The sequence below is a fragment of the Haliaeetus albicilla genome, chromosome 13 (assembly GCF_947461875.1).
Source record: "Haliaeetus albicilla chromosome 13, bHalAlb1.1, whole genome shotgun sequence".
In the NCBI taxonomy this organism is placed as follows: Eukaryota; Metazoa; Chordata; class Aves; order Accipitriformes; family Accipitridae; genus Haliaeetus; species Haliaeetus albicilla.
This window is the reverse complement of record NC_091495.1, coordinates 35,041,509-35,066,547: the sequence shown is the minus strand read 5'-3', so window position 1 is coordinate 35,066,547 and position 25,039 is coordinate 35,041,509. Positions and strand designations below refer to the sequence as shown.

Genomic DNA, 25,039 nt, shown 5'->3' with positions numbered 1-25,039 from the left:
CAGAGAATTCTTTATTCACATCCTTGGACAAATTTTATGTTCTTAAGACTTCTGTTAGTTAAATGTTATCTTTACAGTGTCTTTTAGGCAGTGAGTTGAAAATTAAAAATGTACTGAACTTTCATTCTTTTTAATATGTTCATTTCTCCTTGGTAATCACTTTACATTTTATTGATGAAAGTGCACCGCCATCAAACCTATTATACAGACTATGTGCTTAGAAAGGCACAGAAAGGTAATTAAGTACCTGACTTCCTTCAGCAACTAGAGGTTGAAGTTGTACCATAATAGGGAAAAAAAAGTAGGAAAAACTGAATCAGAGTTTACATAGTCATTTGGAGAGAGTAACAAAAATCTCAGCAGTAATCATGCACATCTGTCATTTTTCATTTTTCGGCCTGCTGCCTCTAAATTTTTTAGACAATTATAACTTAGTTGGGTTTTGTTTATTCCTCTAGCAGCAGGATATTCACTGATGTTTTCAGAAACACCCAGACCAAAACTTCTAATTAACAATTGTCGCTGTGAGATGGCAGGGTAGTAGGCAGATTTGCATTTGCGTTACAGTGTTTGTAGTACTCAGATGAAGAAGATTAGAACTGAAACACAGAAACATTAATTTAGAATCTTACTGAAAATGAAATCTGAATGTGAATGAGGTCTTTTTAAGAAAGTGATTTTTAGAATAAAACCACAGATAACATGTATTATTTGTTCATGCTTCAAATTCCAGAGAGAATTTTCTAAAGTAAACCATAGTGCACCCTCAATCCTTAACCCTTCTAGAAAGGTAGGTAGAGTGTGTCTGCATGGGCACCCCTATTAAATCTGCATTTTTAGTGCATGTATCTACCTCTAACTGCTTTAACCATGTCACTTCCTAGTAGTTCATGGGTTGTTTTTTTTTTATTCCAGTGTATAGCTGCTTCTAAGTCAACAGTGTAGATCATTAATCAGAGCCTGTATGGGAATTCATAAGTAAATGTAAGCATTATTTATTATGAATTTGCTGCTAGACCTACAAGGAAGTTTTGTTCTTTACAAAGTAAGTAGAATCCTTTGCCAGTTTCCCTCCAATGAGGTCAAATTGTCTGGTTTTTGTAATTTGATGAGGGGTAGGATGGGAAGAAGTAACCTACACTGTATGTAGGTTGTATTATAATGTAGAATTACTTTGGATTGGTATTAAAAAGGAGCTTATTGGAAGGAGTCAACTAACTAAATTAGTCCATGTAGAGTCTGCTGCCATTGGGATACAGTTGCTGATGTAGCTCATTGGAAGCTAACTTGGCTAACTCTACACCATGTTCCAGTTTGCAGTGGAGATGTATGTGTTAGTGATCCTCTTTTTTGTTCTGTAAGAGCCCTCAATTACAAGATTCCTGTGTTGGAAACTGACCTCTTTGCAGTTTGCAAATCTGCCTATTTACTGTTAAATAGGGATAGCAAAGCAGCCAACATTTAGTAAAAGCAGCGGTTACAGTTTTAGTAAGAACAGGTTAAAAATAATGTAAACTGTTTCCTCTACCCTGAAACAAGAAACTGTTAGTTTTGAATGTCTAGGTTGAGATTTCCAAGGGTGCCTGAGAGACCCAAGAATCCATAGGAGCTGGATGTTGTCTTATACTTTGAAATCACATGCCTAGACCATGCCGCTTTGCCTGAAGCCGTAGTGTGATAAGCATTTCTTTTGCTGTCAGTGCCAGTTTAAGTAATTCTCTTGCACAGCCACTCATTTCAGTCCCTGTGCAACCTTTCAGTTGTGCTGGTGCAGCTGTTTGTGCAGCTGCATGGTGGCCTAGTTTGAGAAACTGAAAATAGCCCCTCTCTCTCTTCCCTCCCTTTCTTGCAGTCAGGTCACTAACCTGGTTCTGTTTCCCCATGTGACTCTTTGTGTAGCCACAAACAACTGTGGTGAAACAGCCTGAGGGAATGGCAGGGAGTGGGAATGAGCAAATCAGTGGTCCCCTGTAAAAGTTAGCAGTGCTATTGAAAGAATTGCTCATGAAGCTATGCCTTTGGTACAGTTTGGTATATGGTAAGCATGTGTGTACCTTTACTCCTGGAAATGTTGCTAGAATCACAACCTTGTTTTTGACCCTACAAAAATAAACAGAGGGTTGATGGTGATCCTGATGACATGGCATTTGTTGCCTGTGTATTTTAAAACTATCTTTATAATTAATAGAGCTATTTCTGATCATTACGTGGAATATTGCATATAGTGATATATAAATTATCAACTTTTAGCATCTTTCCTAGGAAGACAGTACTATTGGGGAAAATAACAGTAAATAATGCACCTTGATAGGCCAGCCAAGCTCTTTCTTCTGCGTGCAAAGAGTTCAGAACAAAGCTGGCAGGTTTTGGCCCTAGCACAGTCCATGGAAGTACCTGCACCTGCATGACTGTTGCCAATTAGGAGGTTATGTAATGTAGCCTAAGCCCGTGGCCAGCTCCTGGAAGTCCTGGCATCACTCCCAGTTCTAACATTAGCAGGCCAGACTGACCCTCGCTTTGGCACTGTCAGAAACAGTCCGTTAGCAGGATTCTTGCCAATTATCACCAGTGACCACTCAGGAGGGCTGGCACTGTTGCAGGTGTGGAGGAGCACACATAACAGCTTTTCCAACTGTCTCGTGTTTTGCACATAGTTGAAATTTTCCTTAGGCTGCCTAAGCAGTGCTTCCACAGGTCATTCAGAATCTATTTAAACAAAGGAACTGCTATTTTTTTAATTTCACCGGTGGTGTTCTGTATGTGCATTGTGCAGAAAAAAGTTTGAAAAATTGTTGGTTTTTTCCAGAGATATTTCCATGCAGGGAGGGTTGGCATTTAGTAATCATGTCTCCATTTTGTTCTTGGTATGTTAATGTGCTGTCAGTTTGCCGGACCTTGCTTTCAGCTGTATTTATTTGGCTACTTATGTGAACAGTAATATACTGTTGTTAGTAATGGACTATAATAGTGAAAAGTATGCAGCTGATGTGGTGCTATGCCCTGTACCAACATTAACATACATTAAAAGAACAAAACTAGAGGTTTCCTACTGACTTCTCTTTTTACTGTGCTTGAGCTCGGTGGGTGATGTAAAAATAGTATTTCTCTGGCATTTGGAATCGAGAGACATTTTGATAAGTTTTTCTGCAAGTTGTGGAACTCATAAAGAGTGACTGTCCCCACCAGCTTCCCCTCAGCAAAGCTTTTATATTTCCATGCTTCTTCCTAGCATGCTCTTAACTTCTTCCCGTGTCCTTCACAACTCCCTCCTGCAATATATGGTGTTCTCGACTATGTTCCCTATTGCCTCCTGCTCTCCCCAAATGCCATCTAGCTTTTTATTCAGCTCTAGCTCTTCCATAGCTACTTGTGTATTGATTCGCTGTCCAGATTTGCCATTTCGGATACAACAGGTAACTTGACTTTCCTGCCTTTCTTTCAGTTGGTCCCTCTGTCAGCTGAGTCACCAGCTGCACAAAATGTTTAGGAATTTAATGTGTTTGAAATCTCTCCTCCTGTCAGATTTAGTTGAAACAGAGCAGTGCATCCATGAATTAATTATAAGACAGATGTCATAATTGTACTAGGCTTGCTTCCTTAAGAAGCCAGGCTAAAATTTGGGAGGCTGAATGAGCTGAATAGATTGAATAAAGCAGAGTAATTTACATAATAAATCTCAAAACAGAATGCTAAAACATCAGGATGTTTCTGAAAGTGACTTTGGGATATTAAATTGGAGGGCTTTGTTCCTGAAATAGCGTTATCATAGGCAATTATTTATAATCAAGATGTGAGACTATTCAGCTACTGGAATGTGCAGTTTAAGGCTTTCCCCCCACCTGCAGTGTAGGCATTTTTCATTTTATTCTTAATGTCATCAGTTTTTGAACAGTGAAGCATGGCAAGCCAGGTGTAATGCTGTCCCTCAAAGTCCAGCTGCTGGTCCTTCAGTCCCTCACCTTTATTGGGAGTTTGTGCTGCAGGCCCATGGGTAAGGAAGGAAGAACCAGGGCTGTAAAAGAGGTTTTGTCGTGTTCTTTCCCCCCCTCCCTTATCCCTGACACTAGAACTCCATCTGAAGAATTTCTGCCCTTGCACCATAGCACACTACTCATTCATTAATGCCAACAGTTCATTTGCAGCGTTGAGCTACAAACTAGATCAGGAAATTAATGTGACCAAACTTTTTGGGGTGGTGGAGGGAAGGAAAGGAGAGTGTTGGAGAGATTGGTTTGGTTTGTTTTAAGCTAGGTGAAGTTTTTGATTAGAGTTCATAATGTGGCAGCAGAACTCTTGTGCACTAAAGCACAGGGTGATTGGAATTGATGATAAAAGGCAGGAATTTTTAAGAACAGTGGCTTCAGCACTGGGTAAGACCTGGAAGGAGTTAGAGATGCAATTCTGTGAATCTGGAAAGGGACAAGGGAAGGAAAAAAAAAAGCTTTGAGATTTGCCTGGGAAAGATTTGAAAACGCTATTCAAAGTGCCCACGACTAGCTAAATCTGTTTACTTCATACTGTTTACTAGACTACAGAGGGTGGAAATTTAGGGCACTATGACATAGTTACGATAAGCAAAATCTGGACAGAATGCAGAAGCACCATTTATAACAACAATAATGATGCTAGGGTTTTTTTATGAAGACTTGCATTGGAATGATTATGAGCTAACTTTTGGAAATTGGAAAATTGGATAGACTGCATTTCAAAAATTCCTAAATGCTTGAGTTTTTTCTGAGGGTATTTTCTTTTTTTTTTTTTTTTTAAAGCATCAAGTAGTTAGATGCACAACTCAAGTAGTGGAATTTTTAATTTAAGAGGCACCCTACTCTTTACTGGGGGGCGGGGCAGAGTTGGGGTTAGGGGGTAGGAAGCCACTTGAGCTATTATGCATAAACAATCCCTTTATACTAGATAAAAGGTCTGGAACAATGGGCTGTAAAAGCTCTGCATCTGATGGTGGGATGACTCCATTGCTGTCAGCTTTCAAATAGCCATCAAGGCCTCCTTATAAACATTTTGTCTCAAATCCTGACACAGGAAATGTCAGGGCAAGTTGGGAGGAGAATCATATTAAGGATTGCCTGCATATGTGGCAGTGTGACAGCCCTGAGAGACTGAGATAGCTCACGTAGGTCCCTAAGCTATGCCGTATGCCTCCACAGCTTCCTGAACTGCCTTGGAATGGGAGGCCTGAAATTGGCTGAAAGCCGTTTTAGAATGCTTTCCACAGACTCTTATACTTACATTTTTGGCTGCAGTTCCCAACTCCAAATTCATGTTTATAGTACATAATTCAAACTCTCTTCGTTTGTTCTGATGAATTGTCATAAAGATACTAAAACTAATTTTTCTTGGGTTGTTTCTGGAGAAGCTGAGCAAACAAGTCATTATGAAGTACCTTCTATTACTTTAGAATCCTGATCACGACTGCTTCCAACTTCTACACTAGTGGCAATACTTGCATTTGACTTACTGATCCAATTCTGTCTTTTTTTAGGTGGAGCCTATCCTGTGGTAAAAGAGTGGTTTGTCTATTTTGGAAATCCTCTCCAGCAGCCGGAGCTGATACAACCTGTACAACCTTCTATTCCAGGTAGAATAAAAATGTGTTTGAAATAATGACATCACTAAAATCAGGTTAGACAATCCATCATCACATGTTTGATATGGAATCCAAAATGACTGTGGAGAACAAGGAGCTAAAGCAGAAATGCTGCATGCCTGTAATTGCTTTTAAATCACCCTCTGTAATTATAATAGGATTCAGCTTTGAGCTACATATTATTACTATGTCTTGTTAAACCCAGTGCTAATTCAAACATCAGTTCTAAAAGGCAAACAATTTCTTAGAGGTTCTAAATACCGCTCTGAGGCCAGGATAAGTGGTGTGTAGGGCCATATCAAAATTCTTCTGTTAAGCTGTTTGAGAGAATGTGTTAATGAGGCTCTCTGTTTCTCTGAAGCTGTTTCTGCTGTCCTAAGGATCAAGTGTTTTGTGTGGTTTTACCTTCTATCCTTTGGTAAAGGACACATTCATGAACACTTTTAGTGAAATTAGTGTTATGAGGAATGTGTTACATTTATGAGGAAGTATCATACACTTCAGTGAAAAGATTGGGCGCTGTATATGTCACTCATCTCTTTATCACTAAATTGTATGATGCAATACAAGTTTAGGATAGGAAGTAAACAGTATTGTATCAGTTTTGTAATTTCAGAGGGAAAATTGTTCTAATTGTTCATTTGTCCGTGCTATTGTAGTCATAAACACTCTATCTTTACTCTCACAGCGCGCTCTCTCTCTCGTCTTCTGCTGTCATGTGGATCAGGAGCTCAGAGGTTTTTTTAGTCTTTCATATGAAATTAAATAGTTCCATTGATATACAATACTATTGATATCTTGTTAAGAAAAATTATTATCTATTCAACTTTTTGAGAGTAATTACCAGCTCTTCTTCCCTCAGTAACCAGAGCTTTCTGTAGCAGTCCTTGTTCGGATATGGTCTAAATCCAAATTCAGAAGGAGATGAAATGCATGCACTTTTTTTTTTTTTTTTTTTTTTAGTTAGGGGTTGCTTTAGAACCTACTTGTTTTTAATTTTGTAGGGTTATAGTAAATTTTATTTTAAGGAATCCTAAGATTGTACGTTTATCTTCATATTTGCGACTCGTATATTTGATGAGTCTTCAAATTCAAGGATGAAGGAAAAACAGTTGCTCTGTAGATACTAGCCTTTTCAAAATCCTTTTGAAAGGAACTGTTTGGAAAGAAATTAGTTATATAGACAAAGTACAAACAAGGTTTCATTTGATACACAGTTGTTTTACTGTCCAGTACCCCTGATATGATATTAGGAGGGTGATTATCTCATTGACTTGATGATAGCATGAAATTGCTGTGAAATTTTCCAAATGGATATGAATATGCAGGGTAAAAATTGATCGGTCTGTCCTGTACAACTGTTTTATTTCAGCATACAATGGTCTGGGAACATGCGTTCGTAAAACAAGCAAACAAAACTCAATGAAACCATACCTATGTAGTTACATGTTAGTTTGCATGGCAAATATACTGTATTTCTTGTTGTGAAATTTTCCTTCCCAGATAGTGTAGTACCTTCCTCCCTTCCTGGAGAGGAATTCACTTAGTCTCATGTACTCTGGTGCTACTGCTCTGCAAACATGCTACACTTAGAACCCACCTTCATGTTGACAATAAATAGGATTTAAAATCACTGTGTGTGTTTGTTTATAGCGACCACATAACAGGAGTTTATAAAACCAGCGTCTTCTCAGCCATAATCTTTACTAACTCAGTAATGAAAGGCTGTTCAAGCAGACTATTAAAAAAGGGGAGGAGGACTTCTAGTGTTTATTTTTAGTGCTCTGTTGTCATTCCTTCAGCGAACAAATATTTTTCTAAAATTTTTGCAGTCCATATTTGTATGCCTTACATTCACTCATGCCTCTTTTATTTTCCACAGCATGACTTTCTAATTCACCAAATAAGGTTCTCAACAGCACATCACGTTTTTCAGACAGGGATCATATTTAGAGCTAAATTTAAAGAAGTTGTTATAGGAAGTTAGAGTTCAAAGCTGTCAATCAAGATAAGGTTACTCAAAAAGAGAAAAAAACTAACCAGAAACTATTTCAAAAATCACAGGTGCAATTAATCTGGGAAGGTTCTTTGTTTTATCTTTTTTGGAAAAAAATTATAAGCTCATTATCACAACTACTTTAGAAGTGTACTAAGAATATATGGGAAATCCTGACGCTGTTGAATATGATCTAGATTTAAAAAGTTTGAGGAAAGACTATTTGATATGAACTTTGAACTGTAATGTGCATAACCATAAACATTTTAAATTTCATATTGATCTTAAAAAAAAAAAAAAAAAAGAATTCCCACTGATTTTTTTTTTTGTGTGTGTGTATAAAACAGCAGAACTGTCTTGTATCTGAAAAGCTTGCAGGTGATTGATTGTATGTTAGCTTTTTTAAAAAAATGAAATATTGAATCCTAAAGGCTGTAAGATGATAGCTTAAAATATATTTAAAATATAGTGTGTATTATGTATATTTTTCTTGAGAGACAGTCTTCTGAATTGGCATCTGCGCTTGCTCTCATTCTCTGTCTCTCTTTCTCCCTTCTGGAATGTTTCCTTTCAGTTGAATGAATGCGATCATGATGTTTCCCACACATTGACAGAGCAGCACTTAAATTGATAAAAATCATCTCTGAGAAATTAATTTTGTTAGAAGATCTGTGACCCAAGGAAATACTGTTTAACGTCCATGTCTTGTGAACATAGCTGATGTATTTGATATGTGTGCAGTTTACATGGAAGAGAGGAAGTTTTGTCTTTACTAGAAATGTATAGATTCTGCTTTTCATTTTATTTCTGAAAATGTGTAGGATATTGTAGCTTCATACCACAGGACTTCGGATGTACTTTCAGTACGCTAATGATTACATCTTACAGGAATATGTCATGAATACGCTTATGTTCAGAATGCTGTCTCTGGAATGCTTCTTTAATGGTCAAATCTAATTGGCATTTGGGTTTATGGCATCTTTAAAATTGGCCATAGTTGTTGAGAAGTTAATATTGAGTGTTCCTAGCAAGTACGTTTTTACAAACTGATTTTTATTGCTCCATGTTTACATGAGCATGTAAAACGATGAAGTGTTAAAGTTCTATTATTGGTGTTATAAAATAAAATTTCAATAGTCGTTACTTCAAATATACATGAGCAGTTAATATTATACATTTATATCTATATACATAATGATGACATGTTTTAAGTTGATATGAATGTGAGGATCGCCCTTCTGTAAGCCTTGAGTTCAACAATACCATAGTATTAATGCATTCCACAACTTCTGCATGCATTGCATATTCATAAACCAGCTATTGAAGTTCAAACAAATGAAATATTTATGTATTCCCTTGAAGTGCTCTTGTTTATCGTGATGCTTTCTATATGACAATGTCTTTAAATGTGTGAGTGAAAAGGAAAAAGGAAAAAAAAATTAATCAATGCTTTTTCTCATAATTTGTTGGTTGTCCATTTTTGCGTTTAGGCAAGTAGTATTTCTTGACCTCCAAGGAGGTCTTTGCGATGGTATTCTTGGAGTTCCAAGTCCCAAGGACTACAGTTTACATCGTACTGAATATGGTTTTCACGCAGTTTTGTGCATGTTGAGAATAACCATAAGCATATGCACTGTTTGAGTAACTCTCTGTAATTCATAGGAACTTGTGGTTCCTACGACCCCAGTAAGACAGACAATTTTCTCATGACTAATCTTTGCAGTAAAGATGTATCAGTTACATATATCTAAGTATGTTTTGTTCTGTTTCACTTTTGTTACTCAGTTTTGGGGTTTTTTTAAGGTTAATTTAGTAAATATTTATATGTGTTTAGAAATTAAAATATTTCTCCTCCCTATCCAAGTAAATTTCTCTTTTTCAAGAGTGTTTTCTAATTGCTGTAAAGTATGTAGTGAGGATGTAACTAGAGCAGAGAACAGTTTTGCGGGTCTACTGTATATGAATCTTAGGTCTGTTGCTGACTGTATGCGTGATAGGAGAGTCATTAAACTTCAGTGTGTTTGTTTTACTTATCTTTCATTTAAGGGTTAATATAATGGGTATTATATGGAATTTAATTACTTGTAGAAGAGATCCTTTCAGAAAAATAAGGCTTTTGGTTGGTATGTTCCAAAAGGAGATAGCGTCAATTTTTATTTCCCAGAGTAAATCACTCATAATTCATGAGTACCTCTTTTTCCCAGGCACAAGTAGATGTTGTTTCTGAAAGTGTAAGAAACTGTTTATGGAAAAGATGTCTTGAATTTTTTGTTGAGCACTCTCAATATAGATATGTAATCTTGATTATTGATGTAGTTCATGGGTTTACTCTGAAGAAAGAAAAATTTCTATTATTAGGTATACCCCTGGATGCAATTCATTTAAAAAAAAACTGTAGAGATGGAAAGAGTACTTTCCTTTAACTGATTCTTGGCGTATTTCTTCATATGCAGCTGGTTGGGAACCTTCTGGAAAGCAGAAACCATCAAAACTCTTTGAGTTTACCTATGTAAAAATTGTCTTGCACATTAAAATTGCTTAGCCTTGGTAGGAAAAGTTGGCTTTGTTTTGTTTTTATGCATGTTATATTTGCTTTTCTTCGTGGAAGTCAGTTTCTGCTGTTCTTTTTTTTTTTTTTTTTTCCCCCGTAAGGCAGCAATTATCAGTATCAAAACCAGTAATCTGAGTCTTACTGTGCTGTCTGTACTGGCCCACTCAGTGCCAGTATTTGTGTTATCACTAACCTGCATTTCTAACTCCAATCAAGCAACTGGTATTTTTTCTTAATATATGTATTTCCCTACAAAATAAGGTTAGAAACTTACAGATTGTATGATGGTAGTTCTTTACGTGGTTAAAACTTTTGACGGGAGAGTTAGTCTTAAAAATAGTAAAAGAAACATCTATCAGGGAGATGAAGAAAGAAAATACTGACTTATCTTCTAGTTTCCCCGATCTCCAGAGAATTAGTACCATTTGGTTAATGGGCTTTCTTGGCTAAATAAACATCATCTATGTAGATTTCAGCACCTTGTCACTTTAACCATTTATTATCACCAAGTGTTCCTAACTGGACTACAGCTGCTGCATGTCACACAAAAAAGGAAAAGGTGTTACCAAATGTAGCTTAATTAGTCCACATTTAAAATTCACACCTCATTTTATTTAACTACAGAAGCAGCAGAACTTTATGGGAGGATTCTGTCTTTAACTGGGATTCTTAGGCATAACCAGTTAGCTGTTCTATTATTTCACATGCATTAGTGTTTACTTTGATAACAGATTAAATGTAATTTAAGTGAGGAGCAAATTTTACATTAGTTCACAAGTGTCACAAGTTGGGAGATGGCAACACAGGGTAAATATTAAGGGTTTAGAGACCAGGGTGAATGATACTATAGAAAGTCTGAAAAGATAGATTATACATAACTGATGACAGTTCTTTTGTGTGTGTTTGCAACAGCGTTTCATAAAGTAGCCTAGAGAGTGCAAAATACCAGATAGCCATGTTTTTTGCTCCCAAATGGAACCTGCTGCAGAGGAGTCATACCAGCACAGTATTTTGTGGAGCATGCGTGTTAGCCAGCAAATGGCGTAGGTGACCAGTTTGTTCATTAAAACAGGTGATTATGAGGGAGCTGAAACGCTAGCTCTAGGAGTGGGAGAGAGAAGAAACAGACATGGTTGTTTTCTGCTGAATCAGTATTTTATGATGAAGTTAACCACATTTAATGCTATGGATCCCCAAGGGAGAGGACACACTTGTAGGCAAACTTTGTTCTTGCAAAGGGTAAAAGCCTGCTGTCTCAGAGTTGTCTATATTGTTGTAACAACTGAATTCAGTCCACCCTGCTTAAACATGCCTGTATTCAATACAATTTGTTTAAATTACAGGCCATAATTTTTTTGTTAATTTTTTTTTTAAATGCCAAGTTTTGTCAAATATATTTTATTTTCAACTCTGTGGTCCTTGCAAGTGCCAAGAACAGATCAGTTGTTTCCTTTCAGACTGTAATGAGGTAGGCATGTTTTATCTTGCTGCTGCCAAGATAAAAGAATGGTTTTCTTTTGTAGGTGGAACACCTAATTTGAAAACACTGTGGTTTGCCAAAGGACCTGACGTGGAAAAGCAACGGTATAGTACATTTCTGGCATGCTTTCACCTTCAGGACGGGATGGAAGAGCTCCAAGCTCTAGAAGCACCTGTTGCAGCATTCTGCTGCCTGCTGGCCTATCTTATGATGCAGGTAATGAGGACAGTTGCTTTTTCTTCAGCTGTCAGCCCTGATAGATGTGATTGACTAATAAACTGTTTCTTGCTAGACTATGCTGGATTTTTCTCTTAATCTTTACGTAGGCATAGTGGATCAAATATAATAGTACTGCATTACAGTATTTTTAATTACTCCATTTAACATGCATCATCCTGTTCAAGAAACACTTGGGTTTTTTCAGTTGTTAATCATAACTCTCACATGCCTGTGACAAAGCCCCTTGGGCAGTTTAACAGAGAGAGTATAAACTGAGGGATTTCCCCCACTTTTTGGGACCTGTTTGCAAATTAAAGCTGCTCCTTTTGTGTTTCCTTTGTGTCGTCAAAAGAAGATATTCCCTCAGGTGACTATGCAGGCTGTGCAAACAGACAATATAAATATTTAGTCAGCTCTCACTACTTTTTCACACCATCTTGTCAATCTACTCAGTTTCAAGCCAGAATTGAGGATATGGTTCTTCTCATTAAGTTCTGAGTAATAGGGCATCATTAGGTAGCAGTTCTGTTATAATTCCAAACATTTGGCAGCCTGCAGACTACCTTAACTGTAATAAAAAGGAACACAAGATTAAATACACTATTGCTTCATTATTTACATTTATCTTAGGTATTTAATATATTGTCTGTACTTGCCACCTTTCAAATGCTGATCTCACAAGCAGATTTTCCTCTCTTGAGGATGAGAAAATTATAATATCTAATCTGATAAGCTCTGTTGCAATTTTACTTATACTGAGCTGTGTTTTTTCTTTTGTTTCGCTTTGTCAGACTTCACTTTCCTTAATAACAGATTTATAATGGGGTGTGATACATGAAAACAAGTTCTCCCTGACTTTTCCTTTCTTTTTCCTTCATACGTGTTTGCTCAAACTTAGATGATACATTGAGGAGGTACATGTGGGAATAATACAAATGATCCATATAGCTCTTTTTTTTGTCTTTAATTTTTCTATAGCAGAATATAAATGGAAAGATTTTTGAAGATTAAATCATTAAACATAATTTCATGCCTTGCGGTTTCAATTCAGCAAGATACGTATCATGTACTTAGTTTTTAACATGCTTTAAGTTTTTTTCGTATTTGGATACGAAATCACAGTTCCGTTTATTTATCTATTTTTACTGCTTCGTTTATTTTTTGTGCTATCCTGTACACCCTTTCGTAGCATGATTACTAAATTATTTGAGGAGGGTTTCTTTAGAGGGATTAAGAAGAGGAGTAACAGGACGGAACACCTACAGAAATGTGGATTTACTGAGCCTTGATCATCACAGCATATTAATAAAATGGAAAAAAATTGCGTGTTAGGGATATGGTTTTCAGAACTTATTATCTAATGTCTAACATTAAAAACAGAGATGAAAATAGTTTTGCAGCTCATGTTTTCAACAAGAATAATAGCGGAGAGATCATGCAAAGGCTTAGTTTGATGGAAGGTTTTTCATGGCAGTGCCAGTTTCTCAACACCTGGCCCTTTTTCTGATTCTCTGCTGCCCTCTGAGTTGCACTGACACAACCTGCCCTGTGAACCAGACTAGGGAACTGATTTGGATTGAAATGTTTTTCATTGGTGAGTTGTTTTAAACTTTAGTTAGTTGTCTGATATTGTCCATTTGTTTTCTTGGGGTGTTTAAGAGGAAAACATGAGAGCAAGAGTGTCAGCAGCCATGCTTTGAGCTGGCCATACTGCTTCCATTTGTTTTATGGCTGAGAAAACAATATTGGTCTAACTGTGGCCTAATTCTTGTCTTTACACTTCAGTCCTACATTTGTATTAGAGAGGGAAAGTGGATTGTTACCCCAAAGGTTTTTTAACTTGAGCAATTGTAGGTTGCCTTGAAGCAGGCTAACATCATTTCCTTCAGCTCATGTGAGGGAGAAATAAGCTTCTTAAAAATTTCATTACTTATCATTTAATCTAACCTAAAGCTTAGGTTTTTGCAGGAACCAACATACTGACCAACCCACCTGGCTTCCTCAAAATTTATGTGCAAGTATTTAATGAAAATTTCAGACACATTGTTTTTTTAAAGTGAGAAAAAATTTCCAATAAGCAAATCTTAACTATGTAAAGAAAGTGTCGATTTGACAAGTAATCTTTTCAGTGAGGGTACTTTTCAAATATCCTCCAAATTAAGAACAAAATAGTGAAAAAATTACAAAATAATAGGCTTGTCTTTAAAGTAGGGGAAAGGAGTGAATGAGTTCAAATATCAAACTGTGGAGCCTCCAGAAAAAGGGGAAATTTCTCTTTCAAGCTGTTATAATTTTGGAAGAAATCTGACAATGGAAGTGTGATAACTTACCAAGTCCGGTTACTGAATAAAATATTTCTGTAAAGAAGTGTTTCGATACTAGTAAACATTTTGGCTCATCTGCTCTGTTAGGGGCATTTCCTTGCTGTTGTACTTGCAAGCAACCTTTGACTTACTTTTCTTAGGACAAAATTGTGCAAGTATTAAGAATTGTTTCGTAGATGGATGTCACTTTTTCTGTTACTGCAGTGTATAAAATGTGCAGGTTTAGTAAACCTCTCTTGTTGCCATCTACACAAAGGTGACACCTGACTTGAAATACAGGGTAAAGTAGGGCCATTATCAGATCTTAGCGCTGTCCCCTGTCCCTCTCCTGAGGTGACATGTGCCTCTGTAGAATCTCGGAATACTTTTTCACAACAGTAAATGCCCCCATTCTCCCTTTTCTGATAGAAGTACTGGAGTGAACTGTTACATGAATTTAGAGTTTTTCTTTATGTTTTCCCACTTGAACGTTTTCGGTTTAGTTTTCTTATAGTTTTGAGTTCTTCCCACTTCAGTATGTAGCCTAAAAACCTAAAAGAATCCAAATATGTTTTGTTAAATCCTGAAATTTAGCTTAAAATAGGTAACTGAAATATTTTAGATGATTTTTAAAGTTTTTAGCAGATAACCATGTAAGCATTTGAAAGAAATCCTAATGCTCATCACATCTGTGGCTCATTGAGGTGGTTTTTATTCTGGATCTTGATTATAAAGCAATTTATATATTTTTTTAAATCTCATTTGTTTTTACTATGCTTAGTGTTATGGAGATGAAATTTCCTGTTATTAAAAATCTCCAGGGGAATACATGAAGGGTGGGCATTTTGTTTGGTATGTGGAAATCCATGTATATACACTGTACACGGGTATTGGGGTATGCACTTCATTCAAGCTGTGAAAGGATTTTGTTCCCTTGAAGTGTCTTTTCCTAGATGATGCATTCATGGTGGTCATAACTTCAGGAGGTCATTGATTTAAGTTTGATGTGCTTGAGCAAGAAGAGTCAATTTTCAGAAAGTTCCTCTTCAGAGCCTTCAAATAATATGTTATTTTTTCATCTGCTTTAGGTCAGTAGCCTCTCTCTGGAGGACTTGAATGCGTTTGTGGCACTCATTCTCTGCCTCAAAGGGAAGTCAGCTGCTCAACTGGCAGGTTTGCAGGTATGGACTGGAATAACTTAGTAACATAAAATGTTCATGATAGCTTTGGGATAAATATTTTGGGGGAAAATTCTTCTACATTAATTTTTTTCAAATATGGGAACTGAAGGTCTTGGTAACTACATAGGCTTTTAATGTGCTACAGTTCATGTGAATACTTACATTTGTTAATCACTTTAAAAAAAAAAAAAAAAAAAAGGACATTTTCTAGTGGTTGCAGTCCTAGGGTGAGTGAATTAGTCTCAGATTTCTTCCTGACTTGGCTTCCAGACTTCCAGCTGATGGAAAATTTGTAATGGTGAATCCTGTCTTGCAACACTGCTTTATTCTCTTTTCCTGAGGAGGATGGTGTTTTGGGACATAAATTGAATGAAAATCACTACATTAAATAAAGTTTAGTATTACTACTTGTGGGAGAACATAAACATAACATAAACCTAACCAGAAAAAATGTCTTGTTACATAATGTGGCCCACTGTAGTGTAGACTTTTTGGATCACACTATTTGGTAATTATTCAGGAGTTCTTTTTAAAAATTTTATATACTCTGTGCAACTTTTTTTTCCTTTCCTGTCTTCTTGAATATACATGTGGAAAAGCAGGATCCTACATTGTTATTGCAGTAGAACGATCTAAATAGTTCTTCTTGCATAGCTAATTATACAAGAGTACTTCCAGTCTCATAGCTTGAGATTGTATTCAAAGTATTAGCAGTGTACAGCACAGACTGCAAATGTCGATGGCTATTTGAGTTGTGGGTTTACTTAAAAGTAAGGGGGAAAAGGTTAGAAATGTTTGGAACCTTAACGTATCTTCCCTCTGAAAATCTTGCTTAAGTTTTCAATAAACTCTCTGTTACTTTAAACAGTCCATGTTAGAGTTTTAAAAGTACTTTTTGCTGATAGCAAGGTAAACTGCTCCTGTTACTATCCAGTCATTTCTAGTGCACGGGGACCAAAATAACAAAACCAGTGTGATTCCAGTTTCATTATTTGATTCATTTTAACAGATAGAGCCCAGCCTCCTGTCATTTTTTTCTGAATTCAGCACAAAGTTGTTCTGCAGCTGATCAAGTGTTAGATCTGTGTCACAAAAAGGAGGCAATGAGATGAAGGCAATATGGAAAACAGCAAAAACGTAGGATTTATTTCTGTCGAAGATATGATTGCACATAGTGTTGCACTTAACATTGAGAGTATCATTATTTTATCAAGTCTGTTGTGGCAGTCTTCAGTAAAAGCATAAAGGAAGCCGAGCATAAGTGGGAAGTGTTGAAACAATTTGTTTATAGGTGCACTTACAGGTATTATTATGTAAGTTTCTAAAGTGCTTGGAAGTTTCTTCTGTTTGAATTGGATGTTTTTGTGTGATTTGTGTTGTGGTTCTGTGAAATTTTAAGTCTGAGTGTTGCATCCAAACATGTAATATTAATCAATATACACTACTTAGCAGTCATTCTACTAATTCAAAGTTGTTCACAAAATTTTGTGACTTTCCCACAAAGCTTATGGCAGATCAGATACTGTCTGCTTTTCTGGTGTTGACATAAAAGTACATGAAACTTGAAGCTGGTCTTACACTGTATGGTATATCGCTATGAAGTGGACAGTATGTTGTTGGAATTCACTTATGCATGCTATTGGCAGGTACTTTCTAAAGTTACATCACTCTTGCACTGTTACAGCACTTCATGCACTGATGCAGAATGCCTTCTGCTGTGCTAAAAAACAACAAAAGATTGATATAACAGAGTTGAAATTTTTGTATCAGGCTATTTTGTAGAGCACTTCCTTGTCTTATTCTATTGAAATTCACGGTAGTGCCTTTGGTAGTAGTTTGAGCTAGAATAAATCCCTCTGAAGAGAGTAGTGAGGAAAGATTTTGGCCCCTTTCCCTTCTAAGGTTGTGAATAGGTGAATAACAGTTTCAGAGCTTTCCCCCGTTGCCGTCAAATTAACGTCCCTTCCTGTGTTTTGATGACCTGATCTCCCAGTGGAAAATAGTTGCTGTTTCTCAGTTTGTTGTGTATCTCTGACTTGTCAAGCTATATCAAGAGAAGATATTATGTTGTATTAATTGCCATAAAAATAATTTTTTTCTTCATATATAAGACACCTGTAATTTTGTGGTAGCACCAGGAGCAATGTGAATATTCATATGGGGTTAATCTTCACAAGAAGAGTAAAAAATGGTCTGTTTCTTGTTTGTGTGCTTCTGAAATAGGGTGTGTAGATGAACTTAATAATGTCCTGTGAATTTTCTCTTGGAAGGGCAGGAGACTAAACTAGTAGAATATCTTATATAAATATTCTAAAAGTAATTATCAATAAAGCAAGCTTTCTGAGCATTGTAATTCAAACATCTCATTTTCAAGAGTCTATCTCAGAATAGCTTAAACTGTTTTTACTCATTACTATGTTGATTTAGTAGTTTTACAAAATTAAGCTATGCTGTTATCTTAACAATTAGTAAATAAGGTATCAATAGGTATTTAACAGCTTCATTTTCTAGGTATTTGTGTTTAAAATCAAAGGATCCAAGTGCAGTGAATTACACTTGTACATAGCTAATTAATTTATGGGTTTTATAGTAGGAAAATAGAGGAATAGAGTTTAATCTGTTTACCATACTTTTTCTTCTCCACTGAGAAGTTAAACATGATCGCTAGAAACAACTTAATAACAGAGCTTTCAAGGAAGTTGTGTTAAACTTAGTCAGCATCTGCAAAATTTTATGAAAATGTTTGGTCATTTGCAATTTTGGGCTTAACACTGTATTATTATTTTAAATGTAGAAAAAATGTTTACTGCTTGTAAACAGTTCTGTGAAGAACACTGATTTGATCAAAAAAAATTGCTCCGTTTCTGCAAAGGAGTCCTTTAGCAAATATGTTTTAGCAGAAGAAAACTTAACTTGCACTGTGAAGTATGAAAGAAAATGTAAATAGAGCCTGTTCTTCTGATAGGATGAAACGAACTTTTCAGACTTCACTTTCAAATATGCTTTCTGATATGCTATCCATATTTCATAGTTAATGAGATCCATAAACCCGCAAATTTATGAAACAGAAATGTCCATGGTTTGAATAAAGTGGGTTAAAGCCGTAAAAAATACAGTTTATCTCATGCTGAAAGAAAGTGCGCTGTAGACATGTAACTAAAATGCACACTAAGTATTACTTTCTGGGAATAACACAATGTTTATACAAGAAGATTTGATTATTTTTTCAAGATCGATGGTTTCAAAATGCCAAAATGTGCACACGATAGAGAAGAGATTTTATACATTCTTTTTCTTGTAAGTTTTTTTTTCTAGTTTCCTTGTGCCCCCCCTTATACGGCAGATTAACATTCTGCTTTGCCCAAGCCTCCCATAGAGCTTATACATAAGGTCAGAATTAAATTTTGGACCCCAGGTTGCCTATTTCCCTTCTTTCTATTTTAATCTGGTGTGCGGTTTTGGCAAAAAGCCCAGAGAGCCATCAGTCTAACTTTGAGGCCATTGTAGAGAAAAAGAGGCACCAGCAGTCATGCTTGCAGTCTTGTTTCTTATATTGTGCTTGCCCTCGTTGTTTACAAGTGCAATTATAGATCATTGTTCACCTGTAATGCATGTAAAATACTGCCCAAACAGGAGAGGCCATAAGGACTTAGAAATACAAATACATTTTTTCTAAGATTTCTCTAAATATGTGAATATGTGAAAAATTTGTATTGGAGGTATGAAGTTGTGAATCACATTTTTTCTGAAGGATGTGGCCAAAGATGAGATGGGAAAATTTGGTTAAAAAGAAAATACACCTGGAAATCGGTAGATGAAATCTGGGTCCTGTTAAATGCTTTTAAAAGTGAAATGTATGTCAGAAAATACAAACTCCAAGTTAGTAGCAGATGCACAGGTGGACATACACATCACTGCTGGAATTTATGGCATTTACAACCTCTTTATAGCTGTCCTGGTTTTGGCTGGGATAGAGTTAATTTTCTTCCTAGTAGCTGGTATAGTGCTGTGTTTTGGATTTAGGATGAGAATAATGTTGATAACACACTGATGTTTTGGTTGTTGCTGAGCAGTGCTTTTCAGCTTCTCACACCACCCAGCCAGCGAGGAGGCTGGGGGTGCACAAGAAGCTGGGAAGGGGGCACAGCTGGGACAGCTGACCCCAACTGACCAAAGGGATATACCAGACCGTATGGTATCACGCTGAACAATAAATCTGGGGGGAGTTGGCTGGGGGGTGGCGACCCACTGCTTGGGGACTGGCTGGGCATCATTGGTCAGCGGGTGGTGAGCAATTGCATTGTGCATCACTTGTTTTGTATATTCTTTTACCATTATTATTACTATTTTCCCCTTCCTTTTCTGTCCTGTTACACCGTCTTTATTTCAACCCATGAGTTTTACCTTTTTTCTGATTCTCTCCCCCATCTTGCTGGGGTGGGAATGAGCAAATGGCTGTGTGGTGTTTCGCTGCCTGCCAGGTTAAACCACAATAGCTTTGCCATAAAATAGCCAGTTATGCCAGAATATCTGCTTTGGAGTAATTACATCTTTTGTGCCACTTGTAAAAGGAACAGTTTGGCTGTGTATGTGGTATAAGAAAGTCAAGCACTGAAGTGTATTCCTTCAATTTTTCAAGTGCTTTCAGTTATTTAAAAAGTACTACTGATATGAAATGAGTGCAGTCATTTTAGATTTTAAATTATAAGCTCCAGAGAGTCTTTGCAATTTGATTGCAAATGAACTTTCACAAAATACATATTAAGTATTACTTAATTAGCTTTTGGAATAGTAAAATACCCAGCAAGCTAGTTAACTACTTTGACAGGCAGAAATAGCTTTAGCAAGAATTGTAGTTGCATGGAACCTTCAAATATTTTCTGTTGTACAGTGTCATGGAAGCCAAATCAGCTTGGTAATAGTATTATACCAATATTGCACAAGATACTTTTCTCTGAATGTTTTCCTGAGGCATACTTAGCCACATTCATGCAAAAAAGCAGTATGTTTTAGAGTAGTGTGTAGGTATCTTGGTTAGGGTCCCTCAAGTTTCAGAAGGATGTTGCTAAATCCATTCTGTATTTTTAAACTCTGTATTCTTTCTCCCTTGCCATGCAGACAGAAAAGCATAAATAATACCCAGATTCTGAACATTCCAGAATTTCAATCTTCTGACCTATTTGGCAAGCCAAGCTACGTTTGTCAACACCATTAGATGTGATACTTTTCAGACAGACTCCAAACAGCCTTTGTGAGCTATCTATACTTTGCAAAATAGTTTAAAAAAAAATCCTTTCTCCCCCAGGGAGCATATGTTTATTGTGCCTGTGTGACTGTTTCCTAATAAATACTTGCTTGAGGTCTAATTAGATTGAGTGAAACATAAAACACAAGTAAGAATATTGTAAAGATCTCACAGATAAACCTCTCTTACATACTTAGGACCTGCTTCTGTGATTTACGCTAGTATTAACTAAAGTGGAATTTGAGTGCATTCCCAAATGCTTTACTGAATCGAGGTTTATATTCCCACAAAATTTGCATCTGTCAAAAGTGTTTTTAAAATGGTAGGTGAGATTGTAACTGGCAGGGGGTGGGGAATGGTGGGGATTGAGGTGGTTTACTGATCTTGGCATTGATTCTCAGCCCGTTCTCTCATCTGCAGTCTTTAGGTTTTCTCAGTGTTCTGGGCTAATCTGGAACAAAAGTGCAGCAGTATGGGATGTGATTTCAAGCTGAGATTGGTTCAGTCCCTGTTCAACCTCAGAAATACAACTTTCTTCTCATGTCCTCAAGATAGTCTTAAATGAACTAGTCAAAAGTAGAAACAGTTCAAGTCTGCAAGTAGTGAAATTAGTTTTCATTTTAAATATTAAAAAAAAAAGGTAAATTATTAATCAAGAGAAAGTTGTGTTAAATGAGCCTGCTTATATTAAATCAGGCATCTAGACTCTGTTTTTCTCTTAATAAGTGTGTTTTGGCCTCTTGGGCCTGCATGCCTAGTTCACTGTGCTGCTTTTGTACTGCAGAACCTATTTATTTTCTGTAGTGACTTTGAAGTGGTGGGTATGGCTCCCCTGAGAGTGAAGTATTGCACTTGCACAGATCAAGCATTAGTGCAAATACAATTATATCTCAGGAGCTGAAGTTACTCACTGCTTTCAGCATTTTTTGAAAGTCCCATCTCGAAATCTGTTACTGTTTTCATAAGCATCTTTTGAAGGTCTGAAGAAATGCAAGTTTTCTTGGTCCTGTTGCATAGTCAACCGACTCTACCCTTTGCTGCTGTTGGTTCATAAACACATTAAAAAAATTTCTTAGGCTAACATACCAACTTCCAGACAAGATTGCTGTTCTGCCCTGCTCTCCCCCATTTTCTTCTTTACCAAACATGGTATATTTATTAGTATTATTAGAGTCTATTTCCCTGAACATTTTTTACATTTGACATAAGCTGTAGTATCAGAATTCACATAACTGTGTGAATTCTGTTATGTGTCACTGGCACAAATACAAACCCCAGCGTGACTAGATCAGCTCTTCTACCTTCTGAGAAAAATGCATTCATTTAATTGGATTCAGTTTGCTTGTGGAGAAAATCTTGAGTAAGATTTCGAGCAAGGGCCTTAAAAGAGAGGATTTGTATTCCTTTGTGGAAGACGATCATGCATTTTTCTCCATAATTGTGTAAGCTTGCTCTGCTTTTCTGTGAGTTTTCCCCTTTACTGCCCTGTAGCTCATTATTAGCAAGGTTTCAACAGCAAAGAAACAGCAGCAATGTTTCAGTTATAAATTGCTTTTAGACTTTATATAGCATGAAGAATTATTCAGGATGTTCTCAAGGTAAAAGACACTCTGCAATTTCAGATAACAAAATTACTGTTAATTTTTAATCCATGCCTAATAATATTGCGGAAAGTGAAATGTAGTTATCGGTAGTGAAGGTAATAAAGCTCTCCCAAAATATTAAGCAAACTGATAGCTTTGAAAAAGTCAGAGGTAGCTTATTACAGAGAGGGAAAATAATAATTTCTGGTATCAGCTGACATTTTCCGGCTGAGTTAGCGTTGGTCAAAGTGTACGTTTACTCATCAGATAAATAGTTTTCACTTCCTTGCGTATTGTAGGTTAGAAGGAACCAGCAGTACGTGCGGGTTGGAGGTGGTTGTTTGTGTGGTGTAGGTGGGGTTGCTCTCCCTTGCCTTTAAGGGCTGACCTGTGTCCCCACAGGGCAGGTGACGTGCAGGGGCTGGAGCCAGGGAGGGAAGGGAGCGTGCCATCAGGAAGCCGTGGCACCTGCCCGTCATCTGCTCGGGGCTGCCTGCACCTACCTGCGTGCCCCTGTCACGCCTGAGCAGGAATGCAAGCTGCACATCTGTCCAGGCTGTCCCTGGAGAAGCAGATGGCTATGTGTAACTTCGGAGAAGCAAAAGTGTTTCCTGAAATGACCTAATGAGACATTTGTAGGTGAATGGAGAAAAAAAAGATAAAACAAGCCTTTAGGCATATGGTTGCAGTGCTTTGTAGGGCGTACTGGAATTTTTCAAATTACCGTAGTAGAAATGTTCATCTTGAAGATATCAGAAACAGCCAGGCTAACCAAGAACTGATTTGTTCGCTTTCTTTTCAAGTGTATTCTTGATTGACATTATCATTGTCCAGGGGTTAAAAGTCAAGATGGTGTCCGGTTCCTATCTATTGCTTCCTCTATGACTTTGGTCAAATTGTTCAGTTCTTTCTTGTATTTTAGTTTTTACTTGTAACACTCATGCACCAGTAGTCTCAATAATAGAAGTTCTTTAGCCAAAAGTGCTGTATAAATGTGAATTTTTAATATATTCTTAACATTAATATTGATGTCACACATATATTCTCCGCCCCTTCACCTTTATTTTGGGATTACTTCCTTTGATGATCACTGTTATAAGTGTTACAAGTGAAGAAACAACACACAGCGACAGTAAATACCAGATGTGTAAAGGTGGTTGTGTGTTACCTCCAAACAAAATTTATGGGGAGATTTAGTTAATTGGTTTAGGAATCTAATCAGTGTGTCTAGTGTCACACCAGCACTAGTAGGAAGCACATGCACATTAACTAAAAAGGTGTGTTACATTCAGCTAGGCTGCTATATATTCCCCTGATAGATTTAAAAGAAGAGGCATTCAGTTCCTTGCCAAATACGAAATTATGTATTGGTTTTAGCAAGGGCAGTTAACGCATACCCTACTTAGCAATAGTTTTCTATTTACTTTCTGTGTATAGGATACAGAAATACATCTTGGCAGAAAATATTTCTATGCTAGGACTGAAGTTCCATAAGTTCCTACTAAAGTCAGTGAGAGCTTTACTACTGAATTTAACAAAACCAGAGCTATGCCAATACACTTTTGAAAAACCATCCCTCAATCTGATCAGTGTTTTTTACTTTTTAGCAAAATTATACAATTGTATGTTGTATTTGTATACTGAGGCTTCAACACAACAGAGGCATACATCAGTCTAGCAACGATAGCAAGTAATATTTTTCAATTATAGGAGGCTGAAAGCTTAGTGGTTCTGCAGGAAGTTTATTTTGGCACAGCACCTTGTGCCAAACAAAATAGGTACCTTTTGTTTTAAAATGGCTGTGGATCAGTTCCTGAGTCTGGAATGTCAGTGAATGCTTATTTCATCAGGAAAGTGCCTGCAGAGTCCAATGCTGGCTGAAGTGCTGAGATCCCATTTTGGCTTATTACAGAGCATGCATTTTCTTTTAAACAGCATTCTTCTCCATGTTAAGTACACCTTTAAAAATGGCCAAGTTACTCTCACAGAAACTGTTTGCCTGTTTATATTCAATTTGCTCTGACAGTGCTGATACAAGAAAATGTAGAATATTACATGTACATAATGTTATTTTCTTTAAAAACTTTATTTGTAGTCAGTTCTTGAATAGCTCAGAAGACCATCTTTATGCAAGTTGTGTGCACCAAACAAGGATTGTCTAATTTCACTGTATGTGTTCATCTAAACTACAGCATGGGGTTGATGTTCTTATGCCAAAGGTAGCAACTTTCAAGCCGTGTATGGCAGTTTTTCGTTCTGAAAGAAATAGGTGTTCTGGAAGTGGATACTCTATTGCAGGTTAATTACAAATCAATTCCTAGTATCCTGAACATACCTGATCACAGGTTGCGGGTTGGCAGTTCCTTTCGTAGGTCATCTGAGATACTGCTGCATTGATTCATGGTTTGAGATTGTAGTGAAATAAAGGCAGACCAGTTCTTTGTTTCTTCCTCAACCCGTGGACTTAACACCTGGAAAATTCCTTAACCAGAACTGTTTACCTTGGACCATATCACTTCAAAAGGTGAACCGTAGTGTCAACAATCTTATTGTGCAGCTGCTTTGCAATACAAAGAAACCCCAGGAGAAAAAAAACCCCAACAACAAAACCTATATTGCACTGGCAAATAGTATTAATTTTCCTGGAATTCTCTATACTAACCATCTTGGTTCAATGACAGTTCTATTTGAAGAGCTTATGTACCAGACATGACATTAGTAACAGTTGTCATGGTGTTTCTGGGAGCTGCAGAGCTTCAGTCATACTAAATTTTGCCTCATCTAATTCTGCTGAAGTTCACTGGTCTTTCTGTTGGTTTCAGTGGGAAATAGATCAGGCCCTTAAAAAGTTTGTACTCAAAACAGCTTAAGAGAGT

General features: G+C 36.8%; 1 protein-coding gene across 2 annotated transcripts in view; it reads left to right on the top strand.

Moving 5' to 3' along the window:
- Positions 1–25,039, top strand: part of FAM120B (family with sequence similarity 120 member B) — a 55,589-nt gene that overhangs the window by 8,570 nt on the left and 21,980 nt on the right. For both annotated transcript variants that reach the window (XM_069800801.1, XM_069800800.1), the window contains exons 4-6: positions 5,501–5,596; positions 11,676–11,848; positions 15,243–15,335. In XM_069800801.1, the coding sequence (XP_069656902.1) occupies positions 5,501–5,596; positions 11,676–11,848; positions 15,243–15,335 (362 nt within the window). The remainder of the gene's footprint in view (positions 1–5,500; positions 5,597–11,675; positions 11,849–15,242; positions 15,336–25,039) is intronic.